The 21445-nt window shown below is 41.5% G+C and overlaps 1 protein-coding gene across 1 annotated transcript; it reads right to left on the bottom strand.

Annotated features, from left to right (window-relative positions):
- Window positions 1-168: 168 nt before the first annotated feature.
- PCP2 (Purkinje cell protein 2) lies at window positions 169-14109 on the bottom strand. Its single transcript, XM_083356882.1, has 4 exons — window positions 13908-14109; window positions 2718-2841; window positions 1887-2044; window positions 169-268 (listed from the first exon to the last, which is right to left on the bottom strand). The coding sequence occupies exons 1-4, from the start codon at window positions 14016-14018 to the stop codon at window positions 263-265; spliced, it is 399 nt and encodes a 132-aa protein (XP_083213008.1). The 5' UTR covers window positions 14019-14109; the 3' UTR covers window positions 169-262.
- Between the last annotated feature and the right edge of the window lie 7336 nt (window positions 14110-21445).

Here is a 21445-nt window from a genome sequence, read left to right as displayed (position 1 = left end):
CAAGAAATAGCTATCTTCTTCAAGCCACCAGTAGTGGCTTGCCCATCCTGGGCAAGGAGGATGGGCTAGGAGGTCTACTAAGGAAATCAACAGGGAGGGAGCGGTTGGACGTGTTTATTAGAATCACAGAGCATGTGCAGTAAATGCGCAGGGCTGATACAGCAGCGAGGGGATGATCTTGGGCGAGGGGCACAGCACGTGCTTAGCGGCATCACACTGGTGTCTCTCTCCTGCTTTCCCAAGGAGGGCTGGGGAGGATCTCTCATTTCTGCAAAGAAGAAAATAGACAGGATGATATCACACAACAAAAGCCAGGAGAATTTTCCTCTGCAGAGAGTGGCCGGACTAGGCAGAAGCAGACACAAGCATAGGCATACACAGATAGAATCAACTCAGATCAGAATTTTGGGAGGCTATGACTGGGTGCCATGAATCCTCTCATATTGATAGTTAATGCACATTTCTCACTAGAGATTCTCGTGCAGCAAGCACATTGTGACTTTTATGACAAATACACTTCCCCCCCCCAAAGAAATTTACCAACATAATTTTTTTTTGCTCAAGGCACAACTGTCTGTCCCATTGCCTTCTGGGTGTATTGACTTAACTGAGATCAGAGTGTTGATGCCCACTTCAAAGGGAAAGCAAGCTTCTTGATAATGTGAGGAAAAGAAAAAGAAACAGTAGTTTGATCCCCATAGGTGCTAATGAAATGGTAACACTATTTGGCCAGCCCTTGAAGCCAGGGTTGCCAAGAAAAGTTTTCGAAAATAGGTTTTCTACTCTATGGGTCAGACAGGAAACACTCATGAATTTTAATGCATGAATGCGAGGATGGTGCCAGGAGGAAACATTAGTTGGGCACCGGAGGGCTTTTTTTTAGGTCAAGCCAAACCTGTACAAAAAAAAAAGACTTTGCATTTGAACTAAACTGCAGATTCCTGATGTGTAACTTTACAAAGGTAGAGAACAACTTTGAAATGATGTTGGAGGGAAACCCATCCATTAGACCAGGGGTGTCAAACTCAATTTCATTGAGGGCCGCATCAGCATTGCGGTTGCCCTCGGGGCCGGGTGGGTATGGCCAGGGTGGGCATGGCCTACTGGGTGGGCGTGGCTAAAGTGCATATGGCCTACTGGGTGGGCGTGGCCAGCTCTACATCGTTCACATCAAGGGTGCCTATGGGGGCCTGGGCAGGAGTGGGACAGATCTGAGGGTCTCTGGCAGAAGGAGGGTCTCAGGGCCAGGGCCAAGGCAGTGGGGGCCGTTCCCTCACTGTTTCCAGGATGGCTTCGCGGGCCACATGAAACCACTTCGCGGGCCGGATCTGGCTCCCGGGCCTTGTGTTTGGCATGTCTGCATTAGACTGTCCAAAAAATTCAAGATGGGATATGTTGTGATCAAAGCCTTGCTCCTTTTTACACATGTACTACTGGTATCTTTTTACACACATACAAAATGCACATGTGTAAACATGATGGCTCCATAGATGAATTGCTGTTTCTTATACTATTAGTGTCTTGAAAAATATATTAAGTTTCTGTCATGTTTGCTAAATGATGGTGGGGAAAGAGTGTTTCCATTGCTTTTTTTGCTGCAAAGGTGTGTGCTTGTCCTTCTCAAGATATTTTACATATTTTCCATTACATGGCCCATCCTGAGAGTTTTGCAGAATTAGGGAACACTTTAAACAAAGCAGAAGAGATACCGCTGTACTTAGGATTTCCTTTGCCTGTTTTCCAGACTTAGTAAGAAAAGTCTTCTGAGAACAGAGTGTGTGACCTAGCCCGTTAGAGTGATTTATCAACTCTGCTTTTTTACTGTCTGGGCAGGTTTTAATGGCCACCCTGTACCTCCGTCCACATCTATTTTTGGAGAGACTCACCTTGGTGGCTCCGGAGCCTGATAGGCTGCTGGTGTTACTATTCTGAAAACCAGGAAGGTAGTTGAAACTGACCCTCTGATCGTCCATCCGTCGGCTCTGTGTATGAGCCAGCATTTCCATTAAGTTGTCCATCTCGGGAGGTGGGCTTGGGCTGTTCTCTGCAGGCCCAAGAAATAAAAGTAGGTATCAATGGATGGCACATTGAAGGACAGCAAGACTGGCATTCTTTTTTTCATTTTTTTAGATGCCACTATTCTGCAGTATGTCAAACATTGCCATTTGTCCATTTAGCATCTTTGCTGCTTACATTTGATGGATGTGAGAATTCCTAGCTAACTTTGGCTGATTTTAAAACCACAATGCAGGGTTAAATGAAGATTACCAGGAAAATAATCATCATGTCTCAGAAGAAGACAACGGTAACCTACTTATAGATTAAGGATCTGAGGAAGACGGGCGGTTCAAAATGTGAAAAATAATACATAAAAAAATGAAAAGCAAGCAAGCAAACAAAACACCCCACATGGACATATCCATATAGTCACTGAAAGCCAATGAATCTTTATTTATCGGATGAAATGCCCAGGCAATGTTGGAAATGGTTTCCCTTGAAAAACAGAGCCAGTGGTTAGGGGATCTCAATTGCACTCAAGACCATGGACTGGTACCGGGCCGCAGCAGGCCAGCAACCGGGCCACACAAGCAAGCAAAGCCCCATCCATGGGATGCAGGCAGCACACAAAACCACACACTCTCCGGTCTTTGGAAAAACCTTTCTGAACCGGTCCCTGGTGCCAAAAAGGTTGGGGACCTCTGGCTTATAGAACTCACTCTTTTCAGGATCTGAGCCACTCTTGCTATGTACAATTTGAATGTTACAGCGTTGCTCATCCATACGTCCTCCCTGCACATGAGTCAGCAGATTGAAGAAGCCTTCTTGTTCCGGAGACCCTGACTGTAACAGAAAAATAAGAATTATTATCAGTTGGTTCCAACCTTACCTATCTTAATTTCACAAAAATCTTTCCACAGGCCAGTCTTTGTCATCAACCTCTGGAGCAAAGCTATGTAGCTTTCTAACGTTGCTCACTTCAAGGATTCAGCTAGGAAGACAGAATCATACATTTACTGATGTAACCTTTTGATATGATATTGAATTACAAAGGCCATTAATAAGAGTTTTGTGCTCATCTGTGTATTCTTCCTTTGCCTTTTCAAACTTAATGAATGAGGAGTGACGATGACTTCTAAAGTACTAAAATACCGTGCCATCTCTGGATGGAAAGATCACTACCATTTATTCAGAAGGAATCTGGTAGCACCTTTTCTGTCTTAACAACTTTTACTAAAAGGTATGAGTTTTTGTGAGCTTTGGACTTTGCATATATGCACACTGCTGTAGTGCATTTGGGTATTCAAAGCACATGCTATAGACCACTGGCCTCATAAATGTGACTAGATCACAACTCAATAACCTGAACAGCAGGGCTAATGGTGACCAGAACTTTTAGTACAGCACACAGCAACGTCTAGATGGCTGCAAGCTCTCTACTGCTGGCAGAAGCCCTTGCCATACCTTTGCAAGTATGGCAAATCTCATGATTCATATGATACAAATTAAGGTTGCTTGTCTGTAAAAGGTGAGACACTGGCTCGCTCTTCTATTTTATTATGTTCCTTATGTTAATAATGTATTAAGTACTGTAAACCTTTGACTGAATAACCCTCCATTCAGCAGACTTTGGATGTAATGGACAAACTTTCCATCAGAATACTTTCCTGAGTAGCCATCAGGTCAGATGCATCCAAAGTAGTTGAAATATGTATTAGTTTTCGTTACATCGTTTGTGTAAATTATGCAGATGGTATAGGTCAGGGGTGTCAAACTCACAAAGTCACGTCACGTGTCATGACATATCGTGACTTTTTTTAAATTGCCGGCAACAGGGTGGGCGCAGTTTTGGCATGATGCATCTGGCCCACGGGATAGCAGTTTGACACCTGTGGTATAGGTTATTGCAAGTGCATATTTTACAACATTTCCTTAATAACGTCATTACTGAAATTATGCAGATTGCATAGATGACATACTTTCTGATTCTACTGACATTTGGAAGTAAAACACAAGCCCTTCCCCCCCCCCCCCCGCCAACTTGGTCCTTATATGGAGGTTTTACCCAAAAGTAGATTATAGAAGATGACTCATCTCTTAATCATATCCCTTTGCAAAATGTAGCATCAGAAAAAAGGCTCACAGCTCTTTACAAAACAAAGCATGGGGGAAAACCAAGAGTTTGCTTTTAAAACCTTAGGTTCAAACAAGCAAAGAAAAAAATAAAAGCAAAGGATGTTTTCATTTGCTCATTAAGTGAGCTTTAAGCTTTATGTTCGTTGTTCAATGTCTGGAGACAAATGGCGAAGCAAAATAAACTGGGATCAACTTAATGCTATTATCATCCCCTGGACAATAACTAAAGCAGATGGAGCATGATCTTCTATGAAGGAAGGGGTCTTTTATATAAGGCAGAGCCATCATTCATTGAGCTGCCAGTGGGAGGAGGACGAGCTTAGAATGAATGATCTTCTGAAAAAGGGCCAAAGATCCTACTTGAGTGCCCTTTTGACTTAAAACAGCTGGACAGCAAATGGGAGACGCGTGGCAGGAGACCTTGTCAGAACCAGAGTAACAAACATGTCTGAAAATACTGGAGCAAGGGAAGTAGATACACTGCCTTTAGAATAGAAATATGGAATACTTTTTTGGGAATCAGTAATGTTTCTATAATATTTGTTTTCAAAATGGTATACAATTGGCCATTGGTAAAGTTGTATGCTTTACTAATAAATAATGGGCTTGAGGTGGCTTGTTAGCCTCTGTTTATACTGTAAATCCAGAAGAAAGATTAATTTGGGATCCAGATTATGTGAATTTAACAACTGTGTCTAGGAAAGAAGAAATATTAATTCTTAATTTGAAAAGTTTGAATGATGGTGTACCTGCTTACCTCCTCCTTGCACAACTACAACCATGAATTATTTCCAAATACTATTAAATACCAATCAGTATTGATGATTATTTGATATTTTGTTGATTTAGGTTGGAAAACTCTCCCATCATATAGTGTCCAACTGAAGGTTCTTACTTCTTACTGCAAAAGATGCAGATTTTTGAAAAACAATGGTCAATTATTTTTTATTTTATTTATTTTTATTTTTATTCCATTTATATCCCGCCCTTCTCCAAAGACTCAGGGCAGCTTACAAGCTTAGCAGTAGCCTTCATTCTATGTATATGCCTGCTTATTAGGGCTTTCACACACACCCCCCCAAGCGGCATTATTACAAAGTCAGCTTATTGCCCCCAACAATCTGGGTCCTCATTATCCTTTACCATAAGCTGTTTCTTATCCTTCCTCATATCTTACCAAAATGTATGAGAAAGGCTGTGCATCAACTCTGGCGGAATCCCAAATGCACAATCAAATCTGCCTTATTGGGAAAAATCTACAAGATGTTAGAATCAAAGCAAACCTACATATGAATTCTCATGTATTTTAGCCATTCAAAATAACACAAGACATCTCCCCATAAAAATAGGCATCTTTCTCCCCAAACACTCTATGTTAGAATCCAGATCTGACTTGCAGGGGATGGGGTGGGGGCCAATCTACCATGTTCAGACATATCAGAATTTATTCAGAATTATATAATTGGAATTTAATTTTTGATCAAGTGTGTTGAAGCACGAGTGAGATGGTAACCCTTTAATGGCTTCAACAAATTATGTTATGTTCTAAGTGTTTAGAAGCAAGGTGTAGCTGCTACACTTTCATTTAGGTTTTTTCGCAACTAATAAGACCATACAGGTAGTCCTTGTGTCGTGGTTCCGATTAATTGACACCTTGACTTAAAACAACAACTGGGGCCCGAATTTCTGTTGCAAAGCAAGGGGTTGTTCAGCGAGTTGCACCCAATTTTATGACCTTTTTTGGCAAGTTGTTAAATGAATCACTCAACTTCAGTGAATTGCATGGTTGTTAAGTGAATCTGACTTCCCTCGTTGACTTCTTGTTGGAAGCTGGCTAAGAAGATCACAAGGGCAATCTTGTAACCCTGGAACTGTTGCATATAAATGCTGTTTGCCAAGTGCCCAACGTTTGATCATGTGATCTTAGGAATGTTGCAGTGCTTATAATTGTGAGGACAGGTTGTAAGTCATTTTTTTCAGGTCTGTTGTAACTTCAACCAGTCACTAAACAAATGGTTGTAAGTTGAGGTCACAGCCTACAAATGAATTCCAATGACGGAGGTGAATAAATGAATAAGGATCCTTTTTGCCTACCCTGATCAGGCACATCAAGGTATATCTTCATTTTATATAAATAAAATTATTATTATTATTATTATTATTATTATTATTATTATTATTATTATTATTATTATTATTATTATTATTATTATTATTCAAATGGCCTGGTCTTTCTCTTTTAGACTATGAACTTTGGGATGTCCATGGATAAACCGTTCATTTGAATAAGGATGGAGGAAGAGGAGGTGGAGGAGGAGGAGGAGGAGGAGGAGGAGAAGGAGGAGGAGGAGGAGGAAGGGTTATCCTTCCTGCTCCTGCATCTGCATGTACCCATTTTACACGTTTACAGAATTTCAGGACAGTTCCCTGTCATAATAAATAACAGATTTTTTGCCATAAACAATTGGTGCCAGAGCTGTGCTTGGAGACAAAGGTTGATGTGATAAGTAACCTATCAAGATGACTGATTTTTATGAAGAAATTAATTATGGATAGAAGAAATTAAAAATGAGTCTACTGGTTTTGAGTAATTTAATAAAATAACACCAGCATTTATTTTTACCCTTTGACTAGCCCCTATAGAAAAGAGATTTAAAATGATTCCTAGCCTTTTTTTGTCTAGGGATTATGGAGTGTATTAGACAAACCTAAGTGAGCTGGTATAGTTCACAGTGACTTATCATTTATCTTAATAGCCTATCCATGTTTCATCTGCCAAAGGCTTTCTCTGAGAACTTAAGCTTTTACAGGACGTTAAATTGCATATTTACAGATCAATGGGGTTTGGGTTTTGTATTTTTTAATTTTCCATTTAACAATGAAAAATTATGTGGCTGAGGTCAGACGTCACTTACCTCTCTCAAATGATAAGCCCTTTGTTTGTTTTTTTTGAATTATAAGAGACAATTTAGAGATTCATGGAACTACTGCTTGATCTGAATGATAAAAGCACAAACTTCCTGTAATTAAAACAGCTGCTGAAAGCATGGATTAAAATAATAGAAAGTAACTATGAATTTTAAAAAATGTGTTACCAAGTACAACTTGTTTCATAGTTCAGATAAATACAGGTGAAACTCGAAAAATTAGAATATCGTGCAAAAGTTCATTTATTTCAGTAATGCAACTTAAAAGGGGAAACTAATATATGAGATAGACTCATTACATGCAAAGCAAGATAGTTCAAGCTGTGATTTGTCATAATTGTGATGATTATGACGTACAGCTCATGAAAACCCCAAATCCACAATCTCAGAAAATTAGAATATTACATGCAATCAATAAAACAAGCAGTGTACATAGAACAATATCGGACCTCTGAAAAGTATAAGCATGCATATGTACTCAGTACTTGGTTTGGGCCCCTTTTGCAGCAATTACTGCCTCAGTGTGGCGTGGCATGGAAGCTATCAGCCTGTGGCACTGCTGAGGTGTTATGGAAGACCAGGATGCTTCAATAACGGCCTTCAGCTCTTCTGCATTGTTCGGTCTCATGTCTCTCATCTTTCTCTTGGCAATGCCCCATAGATTCTCTATGGGGTTCAGGTCAGGCAAGTTTGCTGGCTAATCAAGTACAGTAATCCCACGGTCATTGAACCAGGTTTTGGTGCTTTTGGCAGTGTGGGCAGGTGCCAAGTCCTGCTGGAAAATGAAGTCAGCATCCCCATAAAGCTCGTCTGCGAAAGGAAGCATGAAGTGCTCCAAAATCTCCTGGTAGACGGCTGCGTTGACCCTGGACTTAATGAAGCACAGTGGATCAACACCAGCAGATGACATTGCTCCCCAAATCAACACAGACTGTGGAAACTTCACACTGGACTTCAAGCATCTTGCAGTATGTGCCTCCCCATTCTTCCTCCAGACTCTGGGTCCTTGGTTTCTCATCAGAAAAGAGGACTTTGGACCACTGAGCAACAGACCAGGTCTGTTTCTCTTTAGCCCAGGTAAGACGCTTCTGACGTTGTTTGTTGTTCAGGAGCGGCTTGACAAGAGGAATACGACATTTGAAGCCCATGTCCAGGATCCGTCTGTGTGAGGTGGCTCTTGATGCACTGACTCCAGCCTCAGTCCACTCCTTGTGAAAATCTCCAACACTTTTGAATGGCCTTTTCCTGACAATCCACTCCAGGCTGTGGTCGTCCCTGCTTGCTTGTGCACCTTTTCTTCCACGCTTTTCCCTTCCACATAACTTTCTATTAATGTGCTTTTGATACAGCACTTTGGGAACATCCAACTTCTTTTGCAATTACCTTTTGAGGCTTTCCCTCCTTATGGAGGGTGTCAATGATGGTTTTCTGCACAACTGTCAGGTCAGCAGTCTTCCCCATGATTGTGATTCCTACTGAACCAGACTGAGAGACCACTTAAAGGCTCAGGAACCCTTTGCAGGTGTTATGGCTTAATTAGCTGATTAGAGTGGGACACTTTGAGCCTAGAATATTGCACCTTTTCACAATATTCTAATTTTCTGAGATTGTAAAATGCTTCCCCGTCCCTTTTCTTCCAGTCCACCAATCGACAATGGTTGGTGATCTCTGCTCTACCACCTCCACTCGAGCTTGCTAGTTGGCCATTCGCCTCCTTTGTGCTGAGCGGGGCTCCTGCTCTGGGTGGTGGTGACACCCTGATGGACCTGCTGCTGGTGGTGGCGGCGCATGTGCCAACAGAGAGGGCCACCTCTGGGACGCATGCCATAGGTTCGCCACCACTGTGCTAGTTGCTCTAAATCATGGGTGTCAAACTCGCTGTGTCACATGATGTGATGTATCATGACTTTTTTTTGCATTGCTAGAGCTGGGGCGGGCGCGGCCTCCACATGATGCAACCGGCCCATGGGCTGGCAGTTTCACACTACTGCTCTAAATAATAATAATAATTAATAATAATAATAATAATAATAATAATAATAATAATAATAATAATAATAATAATAATAATAATAATAAGTTGGAAGGGACCTTGGAGGTCATCTAGTCCAACCCGCTGCTCAGGCAGGAAACCCTATACCATTTCAGGCAAATGGCTGTCCAGTCTCCTCTTAAAAACTTCCAGTGTTGGAGCATTCACCACTTCTGGAGGCAGGTTGTTCCACTGGTTAATTGTTCTAACTGTCAGGAAGTTTCTCCTTAGTTCTAGATTGCTTCTCTCCTTGGTTAGTTTCCATCTGTTGCTTCTTGTCTTGCTTTCAGGTGCTTTGGAGAATAGCTTTGACTCCCTCTTCTTTGGGGCAGCCCCTGAGATATTGGAACAATGCTATCATGTCACCCCTCACCCTTCTCTTCGTTAAACTACACATACCCAATTCCAGCAATCGTTCCCTATGTTTTAGCCTCCAGTCCCCCAATCATCTTTGTTGCTCTTCTCTGTACCCTTTCTAGAGTCTCAACATCTTTTTTACATCGTGGTGACCAAAACTGGATGCAGTATTCCAGGTCTAGCCTTACCAAGGCATTGTAAAGTGGTATTAGTACTTCACGTGATCTTGATTCTATTCTTCTGTTAATGCAGCCTAGCACTGTGTTGGCTTTTTTGGCAGCTGCAGCACACTGCTGGCTCATATTGAAGTGATTGTCTACTAGGACTCCAAGATCTCTCTCACAGTTACTACTATTGAGCAAGGTACCACCTATACTATACCTATGCATTTGATTTTTCCTGCCTAAATGTTGAACCTTAGTTTTTTCACCATTGAATTTCATTTTGTTAGATAGCGCCCAGTGTTTCAGTCTGTCCAGATCCTTCTGTATCTTAAGCCTATCTTCTGGAGTATTGGCTATTCCTGCCAGCTTGGTGTCGTCTGCAAATTTGATGAGTTCCCCATCTATCCCCTCATCCAAATTGTTGATGAAGATGTTGAAGAGCACTGGGCCCAGAACAGAGCCCTGGGGCACCCCACTACACACTTCCTTCCATGTAGATGCAGTTCCATTGAGGACCACACGCTGAGTACGGCCTGTCAGCCAGCTACGAATCCATCTGGTGGTGATGCTATCTAACCCACATTTTTGTAACTTATCAAGCAATAGGTTGTGATCTACTTTATCAAATGCCTTACTGAAGTCCAAGTAAATTATATCTACAGCATTCCTCTGGTCCACTACTTCACCTTTTCAGCACTTGCTATTTCTGTCGCTCAGCAAGAAAGTCCAGACAAGAAGTACACTGTCAGCCTCACAAAAAGACCAGACAGGACACACAAGATTAGCCAGTTCTACTTTATTGTAAGGCTACATTAACAGAAACTTGCAAGTCTGAATCTCCTGCTGTCTCTTTTTACCATCTGATAAGTTTAGTTTGTTTCTCTGCCCATTATTCAGCTAAGGGCTCCTCCCCATCTTTTATCTGATTGTTCCCTAGATGGCACCTCTTCCCGTCTACTCTCAAGTTCATTCCCACATTCCCAGAACTATTAGCTCTGACTTTGTTGAGCATTGCAAGTCTGAAAGTACATCACTACCCTTTTTGCCTTTACCATCCAAGAAATTAGGAAGGGTCCCTTCTGAGATATTTGCCGCATTATCATTCCTTCTGTGGAGTCATTTGTTTCTTATCTGACCTTTGTCCAGCTCTTGTCTCTTCCTCCTGTCTTCCCAATCATTCCCACATGCCATTACATTTCCTAAAGTCAAGAGCTATATGCCTCACATTTACATAAAAAAACATAATATGAGGTGCTTGGGACGAGTCTCTGAGCTACAAGTGTGTCTCGGAAAGAAAGTATCATTGCTCTACTTCATACATAGTTAATCCTGTCCCAGGAACTATAAAAAAACTAGTCCAGAATATTGAGGTAAAACTCTAAAAATTGCTGAAAGAAAGTGAATGAATGAGTTCCTGTATTCCCTTTATATACAATACCTTCTATTTTTGATTTCCAGCTGCTAAGGGGAAATTGTAAAGCACTGAGCAGCTGTGTATCTACAAGAATAAGGACACGACTGCCTAAGATGAAAAAGTTACAAAATGAATGAAGAGAAACAAGCAAAAGCAAAAGAGAACAATTTTAGGGATTTGAGGGGGAAGATAGTTGAAGTGCATTCTTCCCCTTGAGATGTCAGTAAGGAAAGCGGTAGAATATATTTTCTGCCCTTTGAGTATCTTGCAGTCATAATGGACCTGAACAGTGTAGGTTGATCACCTTACTCAGCACTGCCTGAAATGCTCCAGTAGGGAGGTGAGACCATAAAGGAAGACATTGCTAGAATTGTTTTCACACTGAGAGCAAATTCAGGAGTTCCAAAGTACATCTTGGAGACTTTACAAAATAATTTGCTTGAAGTAGAATGGCAAACAATATTTCCTTTTCCTCCCTAAATCAAGTGACCTGAGGCAGACTAGTTATTATGGTCCCTGGAAAGAAAAATGCATGGTGTTTTTTTTTTTTTTTGCCTGATAGTATAAATAGAGCAAACAGGTAAACCAGTTCCGTTTTCCATCAATATTCCTGTAGAAAATTCAGAGATCCACATCTGTTCATCATCGAACACAGATTCCTAGGTGTGCTAGTTGCTTCCAGGGAAGAAATGGCAGACTGAAGGCAGTTTTGCTTTTTATGGAGATGATGATTGTGGCAGAACAAGGAGCCGGCGAACAGCCGGGCATCTCAAAATTCCTATCCGATTGGGTTCATCTACCTGCGTTCCATATACAGTTCTAGTAGCTATTATTGAGAAGATATTAAACATATTGCTGATTTGTTCAGTGCTCTGAAGGATTGTAGGCAATCAATGCAGATGATTCAGAGTCATATATAGTAGAACAGCATGCTTCACTTCAAGAGGTAGAGTTAATTGTTACAGAAGGTTGATCGGTTGGCTGAACAAATGTAAAAGTGATCTGCATATATGTTCACCAGATTTTCCTCCCTAGCATTGTTTAAGACTGGTCACCTAAATCAACACTTACCCAGTATTACAGTTGGGAAAGACATCTTAGAGCCTGAACTGCATATGGATGTGAGCTCCACTCAAACACCAATAGATGCCCGATGTATATTTATATTTATTGTAGAAAAACTATTGTTCCTAAAGAACTGAAGAGGGCAAAAGGAGTGAAATAACTAAGCTTTGGGCAGTTAACGTTTCTTCTGTTCCTTTCCTGTCAAGATTTGACCTCATTTACTGTAAATGTTGAAAATATAGGAAACTGGAAAAGTCCCAGATCACCCAGTTAATGTAGATTTCTCTACAACCAAGTACACACATGGAGAGATGTGCCCATGGCTCTGTCCTAGGCCCCGCGTCTTTCAACATTTTCATCAATGATTTGGAGTATGGTATTGGGAAAACTCTTATGAAATTTGCAAATAACACTATATTGGAAGGAGTAGACAATGCCTTCGAAGAAAGAGAGAAGTGTCAAAAAGGTATAAACAGTCATGAACAATGAAATGAAATGAACAGAATGGAACTGAACAAGGACAAAGTGTGATGTTCTGCAACCGAGGAGGAAAAGTGCAAAACACAAATGTGTACAGTATGAGAAAGAGCTAATTTATGGGTAGGCTGGAGAGACATTGCTTAGAATTGGGGGGAAAAGGTAGTCATTCCCCCTTGTCTTCTGTGATCCTTCTTGAAAAATTGCTCTCCTGCAGGGCAGTTAAAAGTTTTGGAGCCAATGAAAGCTTTTAAGGCAACCCAGTTGGAATAGGAAGGGATCTGTATATATTCTATAAGCAGCCTTTTGGGAAAGCAACATTTGGATTCCTGCAAGAAAAAGGCCAAAAATAGCTCCTTCCAGTTCTGTGATTTTGTGTATGAATATTTGGTACCCTTATTTTGGGGTGGAAGCTATGAAAATTTCCCTGGGGAAATAAATATGACACATTTAGAAATCATTATTCTAAATTAAAATAGAGATACTAGGCACTTTCCAAATTTCCCTGAAAAGAAATATGACACATTTAGAAATATTTATTTTAAGTCAAAATGGAGATACTATGCACTTTCCAACTGTGGGGAGCATAGAAAACAGATAACTGGGTTGTCTGTTTTCCTCTCCAAATGCTGCCGGTTGATGGCAACTTTGAGCCTCTTCTTCCTTGAAATTTCAATCAAGATTGTGACTGGATAGCAAACTCTACTGGAAGAGACATAACCGCCCTCATTAACTGCAGAAATCACATTCTGGTATTTTTCAGCTATACCTCCTTCACAGTTACTTCCTGGATTTGTTTTCACACTCTTTTAATTTAAAATGCTGCAACTGAAAAGATGGTCTCAGAGAAAAGCCTAGAGTATGTAGGTGTCAATCAGTATTCCCAGAAGAAATCTATCTGCATGGATGACATAAACAGACCATTAGCTATTGAAGATTAAGTTAGTGGTGATGTAGTCATACGTATTGAAAGAGGACCATGAAAACCAGTATTCTATTTGCAGGGAATGCTGATGAACAGGATGGGAATTCTGGAGGCAACTGGGAACGCAGAGTAGGGAGAAGGGCAGAACAAGCAGCAGTTGAGAATCAGCTCAACTGGAGATATCCAGGGCTTCCAGACCAGGACTCGTGATGCATCTTTTTTCCCCCCAAAAAAGATTTCAAATAACCACTTCTGCCTTCATCCAAATCCTGCTCTTTTGAATTCTGCTCATGGCCTTGATACATGGCACTTGTCCTCCCTCAAAGCCCAACCCTAACACTGACCAGCCTCTGGTCCCAGAGCAGTGGGAGAACTGGACAGACTCAAATCCTTGCACAAGCGTCAACCTTACCCTGCTTGATGAATCAGATGCTGGCGGGGTTGCTGCCTCTGAAGCAGGATCTGACACGGAGTCTGGTTCCTTTTTGTCCTCCTCTTCAGGTTTGGCTTCCACTGTTGTCATTGTGAGGAACCCTTCTTTCAAATGACTGTTCAAAATGGGCTCCTTCCCTACCAATGAAGCTCCTTTGCTCTGGTGTTGACTGTGTGGAATGTCTCAGCACATGGACTTTGCCTGTCCTCTGGCTGCCCTGATCCTGCTTTAGTGATTTATATGGAGTGGCAACACTAAGCCCCCTCCTTGGCTCAAGGCCACACCCCCAGAACGATCCCACTCTCTCTGCACAGGATCAAAATTCATATTTAATAACACAGGCATCCAATCTGCTTTGTCCATCAGGCCCCGATAATCTGCATAAAGATTATCCTGAATAATTGTAATATTCTTTATTAGGGACTGTGGATCTATGTGCAGGAGGATGCATATCTCTGCGCATAGTTGCGTCATATTACAAAAGGAGTACTCTTGATTTGTAACACTTCCAAATCTTATTTTGCCTTGGTCCTGTCCTGATCCTAAGAGAGTCTGAAGGCATTCCTTGGTGGGAGATCCAACAGATTTGGTTCCCAAGTGAGAAAATTCCATTGCCCTGCTTTTGGGGCTTGTTTGTTTGGCTAGCAAGCTGTAAAATCTGGCCCTCAAGCTGACTTATAATCTTTGGCTGTACCGCCAGGTATCAAGTCTTATGATTCCATAATAAAGGGCTATGTTTGTAAAGCAAAGATAAAATTGCCAACTTCCCTAAAGGTGTAAAAAGTCACTGCCAACTTTTGTTTTGATATTTGGCCTGGTATGTTAACAAATCTTTCGCACAATCATAGCAGGAAGAAGTAACTGGCCTGGATTAGTTGGGTGGCAATCAAACAGACTCCTGTTTTCACTTGGTAATTGCTTATCAGCAATCTGAACATGAACAGGTCACTTCCTTCTTCCCAAGCTTACCCACCTTCTTTTCTCCTACCCATCTCTATTATATATTAAATAAATTAAATTAAATTAAATTAAATTAAATTAAATTAAATTAATGAAATTAAATTTAAACATTTCACTGGAAATACAGTAGGCCAGCAACACTGATGTTGCTCTGTCAGATTTAAAGCCAGAGCATCTTCTGAAACACAACCTTCCCTGTCTTAGGCAGTAGAACCATTCGGTACTTCCTGCCTTTCCTTAGTGGTGGTGGGTGGGAGGGATATGGGGATAAATAAATCTAGAGGAGGAAATTTGTAGAACCAGCCCTGTACTTTGTCACGTATTTGCAGACCAAAAACCAGCATCAGAGGGAAAAAACCCCTAGCAGAGCGGGTGAACTACATGCCCACTGGGTAAAGTGGACAATACCCAGGGGGAGGGCCTTCTCTGTGGGTGCACCTGCCCTTTGGAACCAGCTGCCTGTAGAGCTTAGGACTGCCCCTGATCTTCGCTCATTCCGCCGGGACCTGAAGAACTGACTCTTCCGAGCTTTCTGGCCTGGACTGAGAGTATTAACTGGGGTTTAATTGTATTTTAATTGTAATTGGGGTTTTTAGTTCAAGGTTAGTGTAATCATTTTAATTGTTTTTAATTTTTTGTAACTTGTTGTATTGTTTTTAAAAAACCTTGTGAACTGCCCTGAGTCCTACGGGAGAAGGGCGGTATATAAGTCCTAATTAAATAAATAAATAAATAAATAAATAAATAAATAAATAAATAAATAAATAAACGTTCATTTTAATTGTCTTCCATGATCTTGAGATGTTTGTGACTGTAAGAATTAGGGAAGATCTATAGCAGCTTTTCCCAATCTGTGTCCTCTAGATATGTTCTAGTCCAGGCTGAGGAACAATGGTCTATGGTGGGGAAACAAAGACAAGGACAGAGGAATAGAACAGAGGAGACTAGAGTTTTCTGCTGCTGTTGTGTGAAGAAGTACTGGTGAGCGTCAAAAGTCGATTTGCTCAGTTGGTTGGCTCCAGAGGTCAGCAAGCGGCAGTTAACCTTGAGGGCAGGGAGATGCCAGAAGATTAATACAGCTTTGCAAGCTCAGGAATGGGACCTGTTACTGCCTCTAAATTAAGCGGAGCATATTGCAACATAGGCAACATGCCCAGTCAATCTTGGCATCAGAGCCCAGGACAGGTTTCCATAACTGGGATGGGGAGCGGGGTGCTTGCCCTAATGGCAACCTGTTCAGGAGAGTGATCAAGATCAGGTTCCACTGAGATACCACAGGCAGATTTAGATGATGGAAAACCCAGAAATGTCTGGGAGGTGCACCATGACTTACAGAAGAAGTCCCTTGGGTGTCCTGGTGCCGGCGTAGCGGATGCTGCTGTCATAGTCTCCAAGAAAGGAACTGGGAAGAGCCTGGTAAGGCCGGCCAGGCATGGAGAGGGCCCTGAATGAATAGAGGAACAACTTCCGTGGGACACTTTGCATTTCCAAAGCTGCTTTTCTTCTTCATCACCTAGGAGAGGAAAGCCAATGTGGAGGGGTGGTTAGAGCACTGCAGCCTGAGTGAGGAGACTCTGCCAGGAAAACTCAGGCTCAAGTCCCTGCCCTGCTAGAACTCTCACGGGATAATTGTGAACCAAATCTGCCTTGAAAGGTAGTGTTCTGGCAGAGAAATGCAAAGGGCAAAGAAAGAAAAGAAGAAATGGAGGGAGGGAAGGAGGGAGGGAGGGAGGGAGGGAGGGAGGGAGGGAGGAAGGAAGGAAGGAAGGAAGGAAGGAAGGAAGGAAGGAGGAAGGAAGGAAGATCAAAGTGTCAGCTGTGAAAACAGAATTGGTGAGAGTTGATACCTGCTTACCTTACCTCTCTCCTTGAAAACCTATCTACCTCCTGCTCTTTCTCCAGTTAGAAAAACCTCTCCCTCTTTCAAACTGTCACTGAGACGCCATCTTATTATTCTGCCATTGTGACCACTGGTGATAAAGAACGGCCTTTGAAATACAGCTCTTGCTTTCTGCTCCCTGGTAAAGCACCTGCAGCAGTTGGTAGCCAAATCTCAGAATATAATCCGAGTGGAGTGACTCTGGAGTTGCTTCCTCTGTGAAAAGCTTTTGACCAGATCAGATGTGGATGGGACCTGAAGACCTGGCTCTTTGAGCTTTCTGGCCAGGACTGAGAATTTTAATTGTAATTTTATTTAATTGGGTTTTAATTGGAGTTTAATAGGGGTTTTATTTTATTCAAGGACTAAATTTAATTATTTTAATTGTTCTTAACTTTTGTAATGTGTATTGTTATTTTAAATTCCTTGTGAACTGCCCTGAGTCCTACGGGAGAAGGGCGGTATATAAGTCCAATAAACACAAACATAAACATAAGATGTGGCCTCACTTGATAGTAGATGATCTGACTCTGAAGTGATGGCCTCAAAAAACAAACAAACCATGGTTGAGTAGAGACAGATCAGGATTAAGAGCCCTGCTCAGTCCTTCCAGGCTTCTTTCTAATGCCAACCTCCTTGTCTTGGATATTGTTTCAGGGGATGAACCCAACGCACCTGACATCCCTGGAAAACTGCAACATGTAAATCTTCCTTTCTGAGACCAACTGGTTTCTTGTGCACCATCTGCAAGATGCTCAACCCTTTTCTCCCTTTCAGTATCTGCTACAGATGGCGGATAAGTCATTGTGCCAAACGAAAAGACCTATCGGATTTGGCCCTTCTCCTTACGCCAAGCATAGAAATTCCCACTCCAACACCCCCCCCCGTCGACGTGATCTGCTCCCTTACCTGAGATGCTCCTGACATCCACTTCCTGTTGAAGAGCTTTCTTCTGAAACTCCTGCTTTCTGCTCCTTTGTAATGTGCTCTGGATCCTTTCTTTTACACTAGCAGAAAACCAGGGCCCTTGGAGTTTTGTGGGCCTTGGAGCCTTGTTAGCACAAGCTAGTTTTGGCCTTTCCCAACACAAGTTTCTATGACTCCTAACTTCCTTGGGGAGAGGCAGTAAGAAAGAGAGACAATTGCAATTAGATTATACTATGAAAAGTAGCACCTGTTTTAAGTGTAAGCGCTCAGTCACGCTTGCTTCTTTTGCTGGGGGTGGGTGGGTGAGGGAGCATTAGAAGTAAGCTATGAAGGATCTAAAATCCCCCAGTTGTTACCCTATGCAACAAAGAAAAAGTCAGTAGAAAAAGACTGGCTTTGCCTTGAGGAGAGCAAAGTGTGAGTGCATTGCAACATTGGGGGGGGGGCAGACTTGGTTTGGCATTAGAGGAGTTAATCTGAAGGGGTTGTGAAAAAGTGTGAGGAGAATGGAAACCCAAAAGCAGAACCAGATTAGCAAATGTTCAGATATTTGCTTTTTTTTAAATGTATCTACCACTATTAGCAGTGTTCTGGTGCTCATATTCTGCTTGCTTGCAATATGCCTTATATTTTGTACAGGTTTGCCCGAATGTGTCCATAATAACCACCTTGCAGAATGACAGAACAGAGGGAGGCATCTTCACAGAGATTTCAACAAGTAAGTCAGATGGGTCCACGGATGCCTGACTGTTTACCCCATCCTTGTTGGCTTCCTCAGGACAGGAACGATGACCCTGTGTTCTCAACATTCTTCTTGATGTGCGTGTGAGATGTTCTCAACAGGTTGTCCTTCCTTCTCTTGGCACCAAGCAAGATGTGGGCCTTTCACTTGTTTCTTACAGATAATGAAAACCTTGACTAAATGGACAGGCACGACTCCAGAGCTGCTTTCCTGAAAGGTCCATGCAGAAGGTGCTTTCACCCAGGAGCAATGCCCAGGCCTACAGAAGCCCACTTCAGAAGAGCAAAGCAAATGGACAGTTGCCCTTAAAAGTGATTCTGAGGAAAATGGGGGCCGCTTTTTCTGTCTTCGCATGCGGTAACTATAGGGGCTTTAGGGCAACTGCCACACTTGTAGGTGTTAACACTCTGTTCCCTTTGAGTGTTCAGCTCAAGAATCAGTTTTGTGGTAGTCCCTTTTGTAAGTTCTAAGTTAAAGTGCAAATTTTGAGTGCCAGGGAATGTCTCACAAACAGTTCACATGTGTGTTAAAGGGGACTTCAGGACAAATAGTGCTTAATACTACCCATACACTGTGCAGCATTTCACCTTTTCCTATTGAATGGATTTTCTGTGAGAATTTAGCTCTTCCACAGAGGCATCTCTCTCTGTTCCAAGTACAGCAGGGTAGCCTAAAAACTCTAGGGCTGAAAGCTCCAATTCAGATGATTCCCAGCAGTTCAACTCACATCTTCCACAAAGTATCTACAACTTTGCAGTGATGTGCAATGCCTCAAGGTTAGTTCCATTTAAAAAATGGCATCAGCAGCTGACCATTTTACTGCAGTGTGACCACAACGTTTTGATTCATTTAACAATTTAATAAAATAAATAGCAGTTTTGTTCTTCTGAGAGAAGCAAGAGGTCCTGTTGTTGAAGTGGCCCTAAATGATGAGATCCATTCAACGTTCTTCAGACATTTGGCTTGAATCAAATGGTGTCCGGTTAGGAAAATACACAGAGGGTAGAACTATCAATGGCTGGTTACCAGTCATGATTGTCACGTATTATTGCGATATCTGAGGGAATAGGTATGCAATGCTAGTTGCTGGGCTTGTGATTAGGAGGTTTCTCAAGGGAACTGGTTGGTCACAACATAGAGCAGGAGACTGAACTACATGTCTCTATGGTCTGATTTTAGAGTTACTCTTATGATTAAAAATATCCATTATTAGTGAGCAATGCTAAGATAGTTTTATCCAAAGTATTTTCAGTAAGTGCCTAGTGGTTTAATGATTATTTCAAATGAATGTGTGCTTAGTGCATAATTACATTTTATTTTATTTATTTTAATCCCATTTATATCCCGCCCTTCTCCGAAGACTCAGGGCGGCTTACAATTTAAGCACAAACCAATGTGCTTAGCAATAGCCTTCATTCTACATACAAATTTTTTATAGATTTTTCCCCCCCAAGACATCAGGAGTGGGAACAGACATGTTCCTTGCCCTCTCTATGCAGTCACCCCCAATCTACTTCATTCCTTTGTATTCTATGTAGATGCAGAAATCAGGTGTACATCTTAGAAACAGGACCAACCTATGGAAATCCTATTTATCAATGAATGTTACCATCCGGCTATCCTTGGCTGCAGCATCTCATCAAGTTTGCTGCAATGTAATAGAAAACTTCAGTATGTTGAGGTCAAGCTCTGGGAAATCCGGTTTCCATAATTCCCAATTATGGGAACTGAAGTCTAAAACCAGCAGAGGACAATAGACTGGAGAAGCATGTTGCTGATGAAACTAACTCAGTTGCCTGCGCTATAGTTTATCCTGCAGATAAACTCTTTTGCATTTACCATTTCTGTAAGTACGTACTTACTAAAACAAAATAAGTATGTTTAGATTATTTTATTATTTTTATGTAGGCCCTGAATGCAACAGAAGGACTATCTCATTGATTCAGACACATAGGCCAAGGGGTAGTACACTGAGTAAAATCTAGGAAGGAGGTTTAAAATTTCCTTCCATTTAACAGACTCAGTATGCAATCCTTTTAAAGTAGCTTAGTTCCCTTTCTGTAACAATAGAAACTCTAACATTCACAACTGAAGACTATAAAGTATTTTGATAATATTTGTCAAAAAATACTAAGCGCTGTGTTTCAACTGACATTTTATGCCCCCTTCTCGTTTAAGCCACTGCAATATTAATTTAAAAGGGGGCGATCAAGCAGGGCTTAGTTCACCTGCTATAGCCTACTTAAAGATAGTTAAACAAGTGATATACCCATTGCACTGCTTCCTACATAAAAAAAATAGAAGTGTTATTATTTGTTGGATGTCACCTTTTCTCCAGCACCAGCAGGCTTAGAATAGATTGGTTCAAGTGGGGTTGCTGGATCTTGTCCAGTAATTAGGAAATGAGGTTTAAAAGCTCAATTCATGCCATAAACAGATGGGATAAGGGTTGCTTGCTAAATTTACAAGGGCACTAGGAGCTAATTGCGTAACTCACAAAGGTCTTCCAGCTACTCTATGCTGGCATCTGTGGGAGGTTTCAAGAAGCATAGCCAGGGCTACAGAGCCTCACTATTACTATAAGACAGTGAAATTCACCTGTGTTTTTCTGCCAGTTTTTCATTTGGAAGAGAATTTCTTTTAGAAATGTTTTCAAAGGAGAGGAGTATTTCGGAAAAGGATTTGAAGAAAGTATTTCTGTACTTGTTTAGGGACAAAGTGGGACGGATATTGTGCCAATGTTTCTTGGTGCTAGAACCTTCCCTCTAGCTGTCTGGTCTTGGTTAATCATATAGGTTTCCTCCTACTGAACCTTTCCACAGCGATATTAAAATTACTAGCAAAGGGAGTTCAGCTCTTGAAAATTTGCTTGACTCTTTTCTTTTCTTTGCAAAATGTCAGAGGAATTGCCTACTATCAAGACATTTGAAACTGTGTGCCCAGCTCTACTGTGTAAGTTTTCCCCTCCAGTGAAGTATGAAACGACAGGAGGAAATGGAACCAAATTAA

The sequence above is a fragment of the Vipera ursinii genome, assembly GCF_947247035.1.
Source record: "Vipera ursinii genome assembly, chromosome: 2".
Lineage (NCBI taxonomy): Eukaryota > Metazoa > Chordata > Lepidosauria > Squamata > Viperidae > Vipera > Vipera ursinii.
This window is presented reverse-complemented; position numbering and strand designations above follow the sequence as displayed.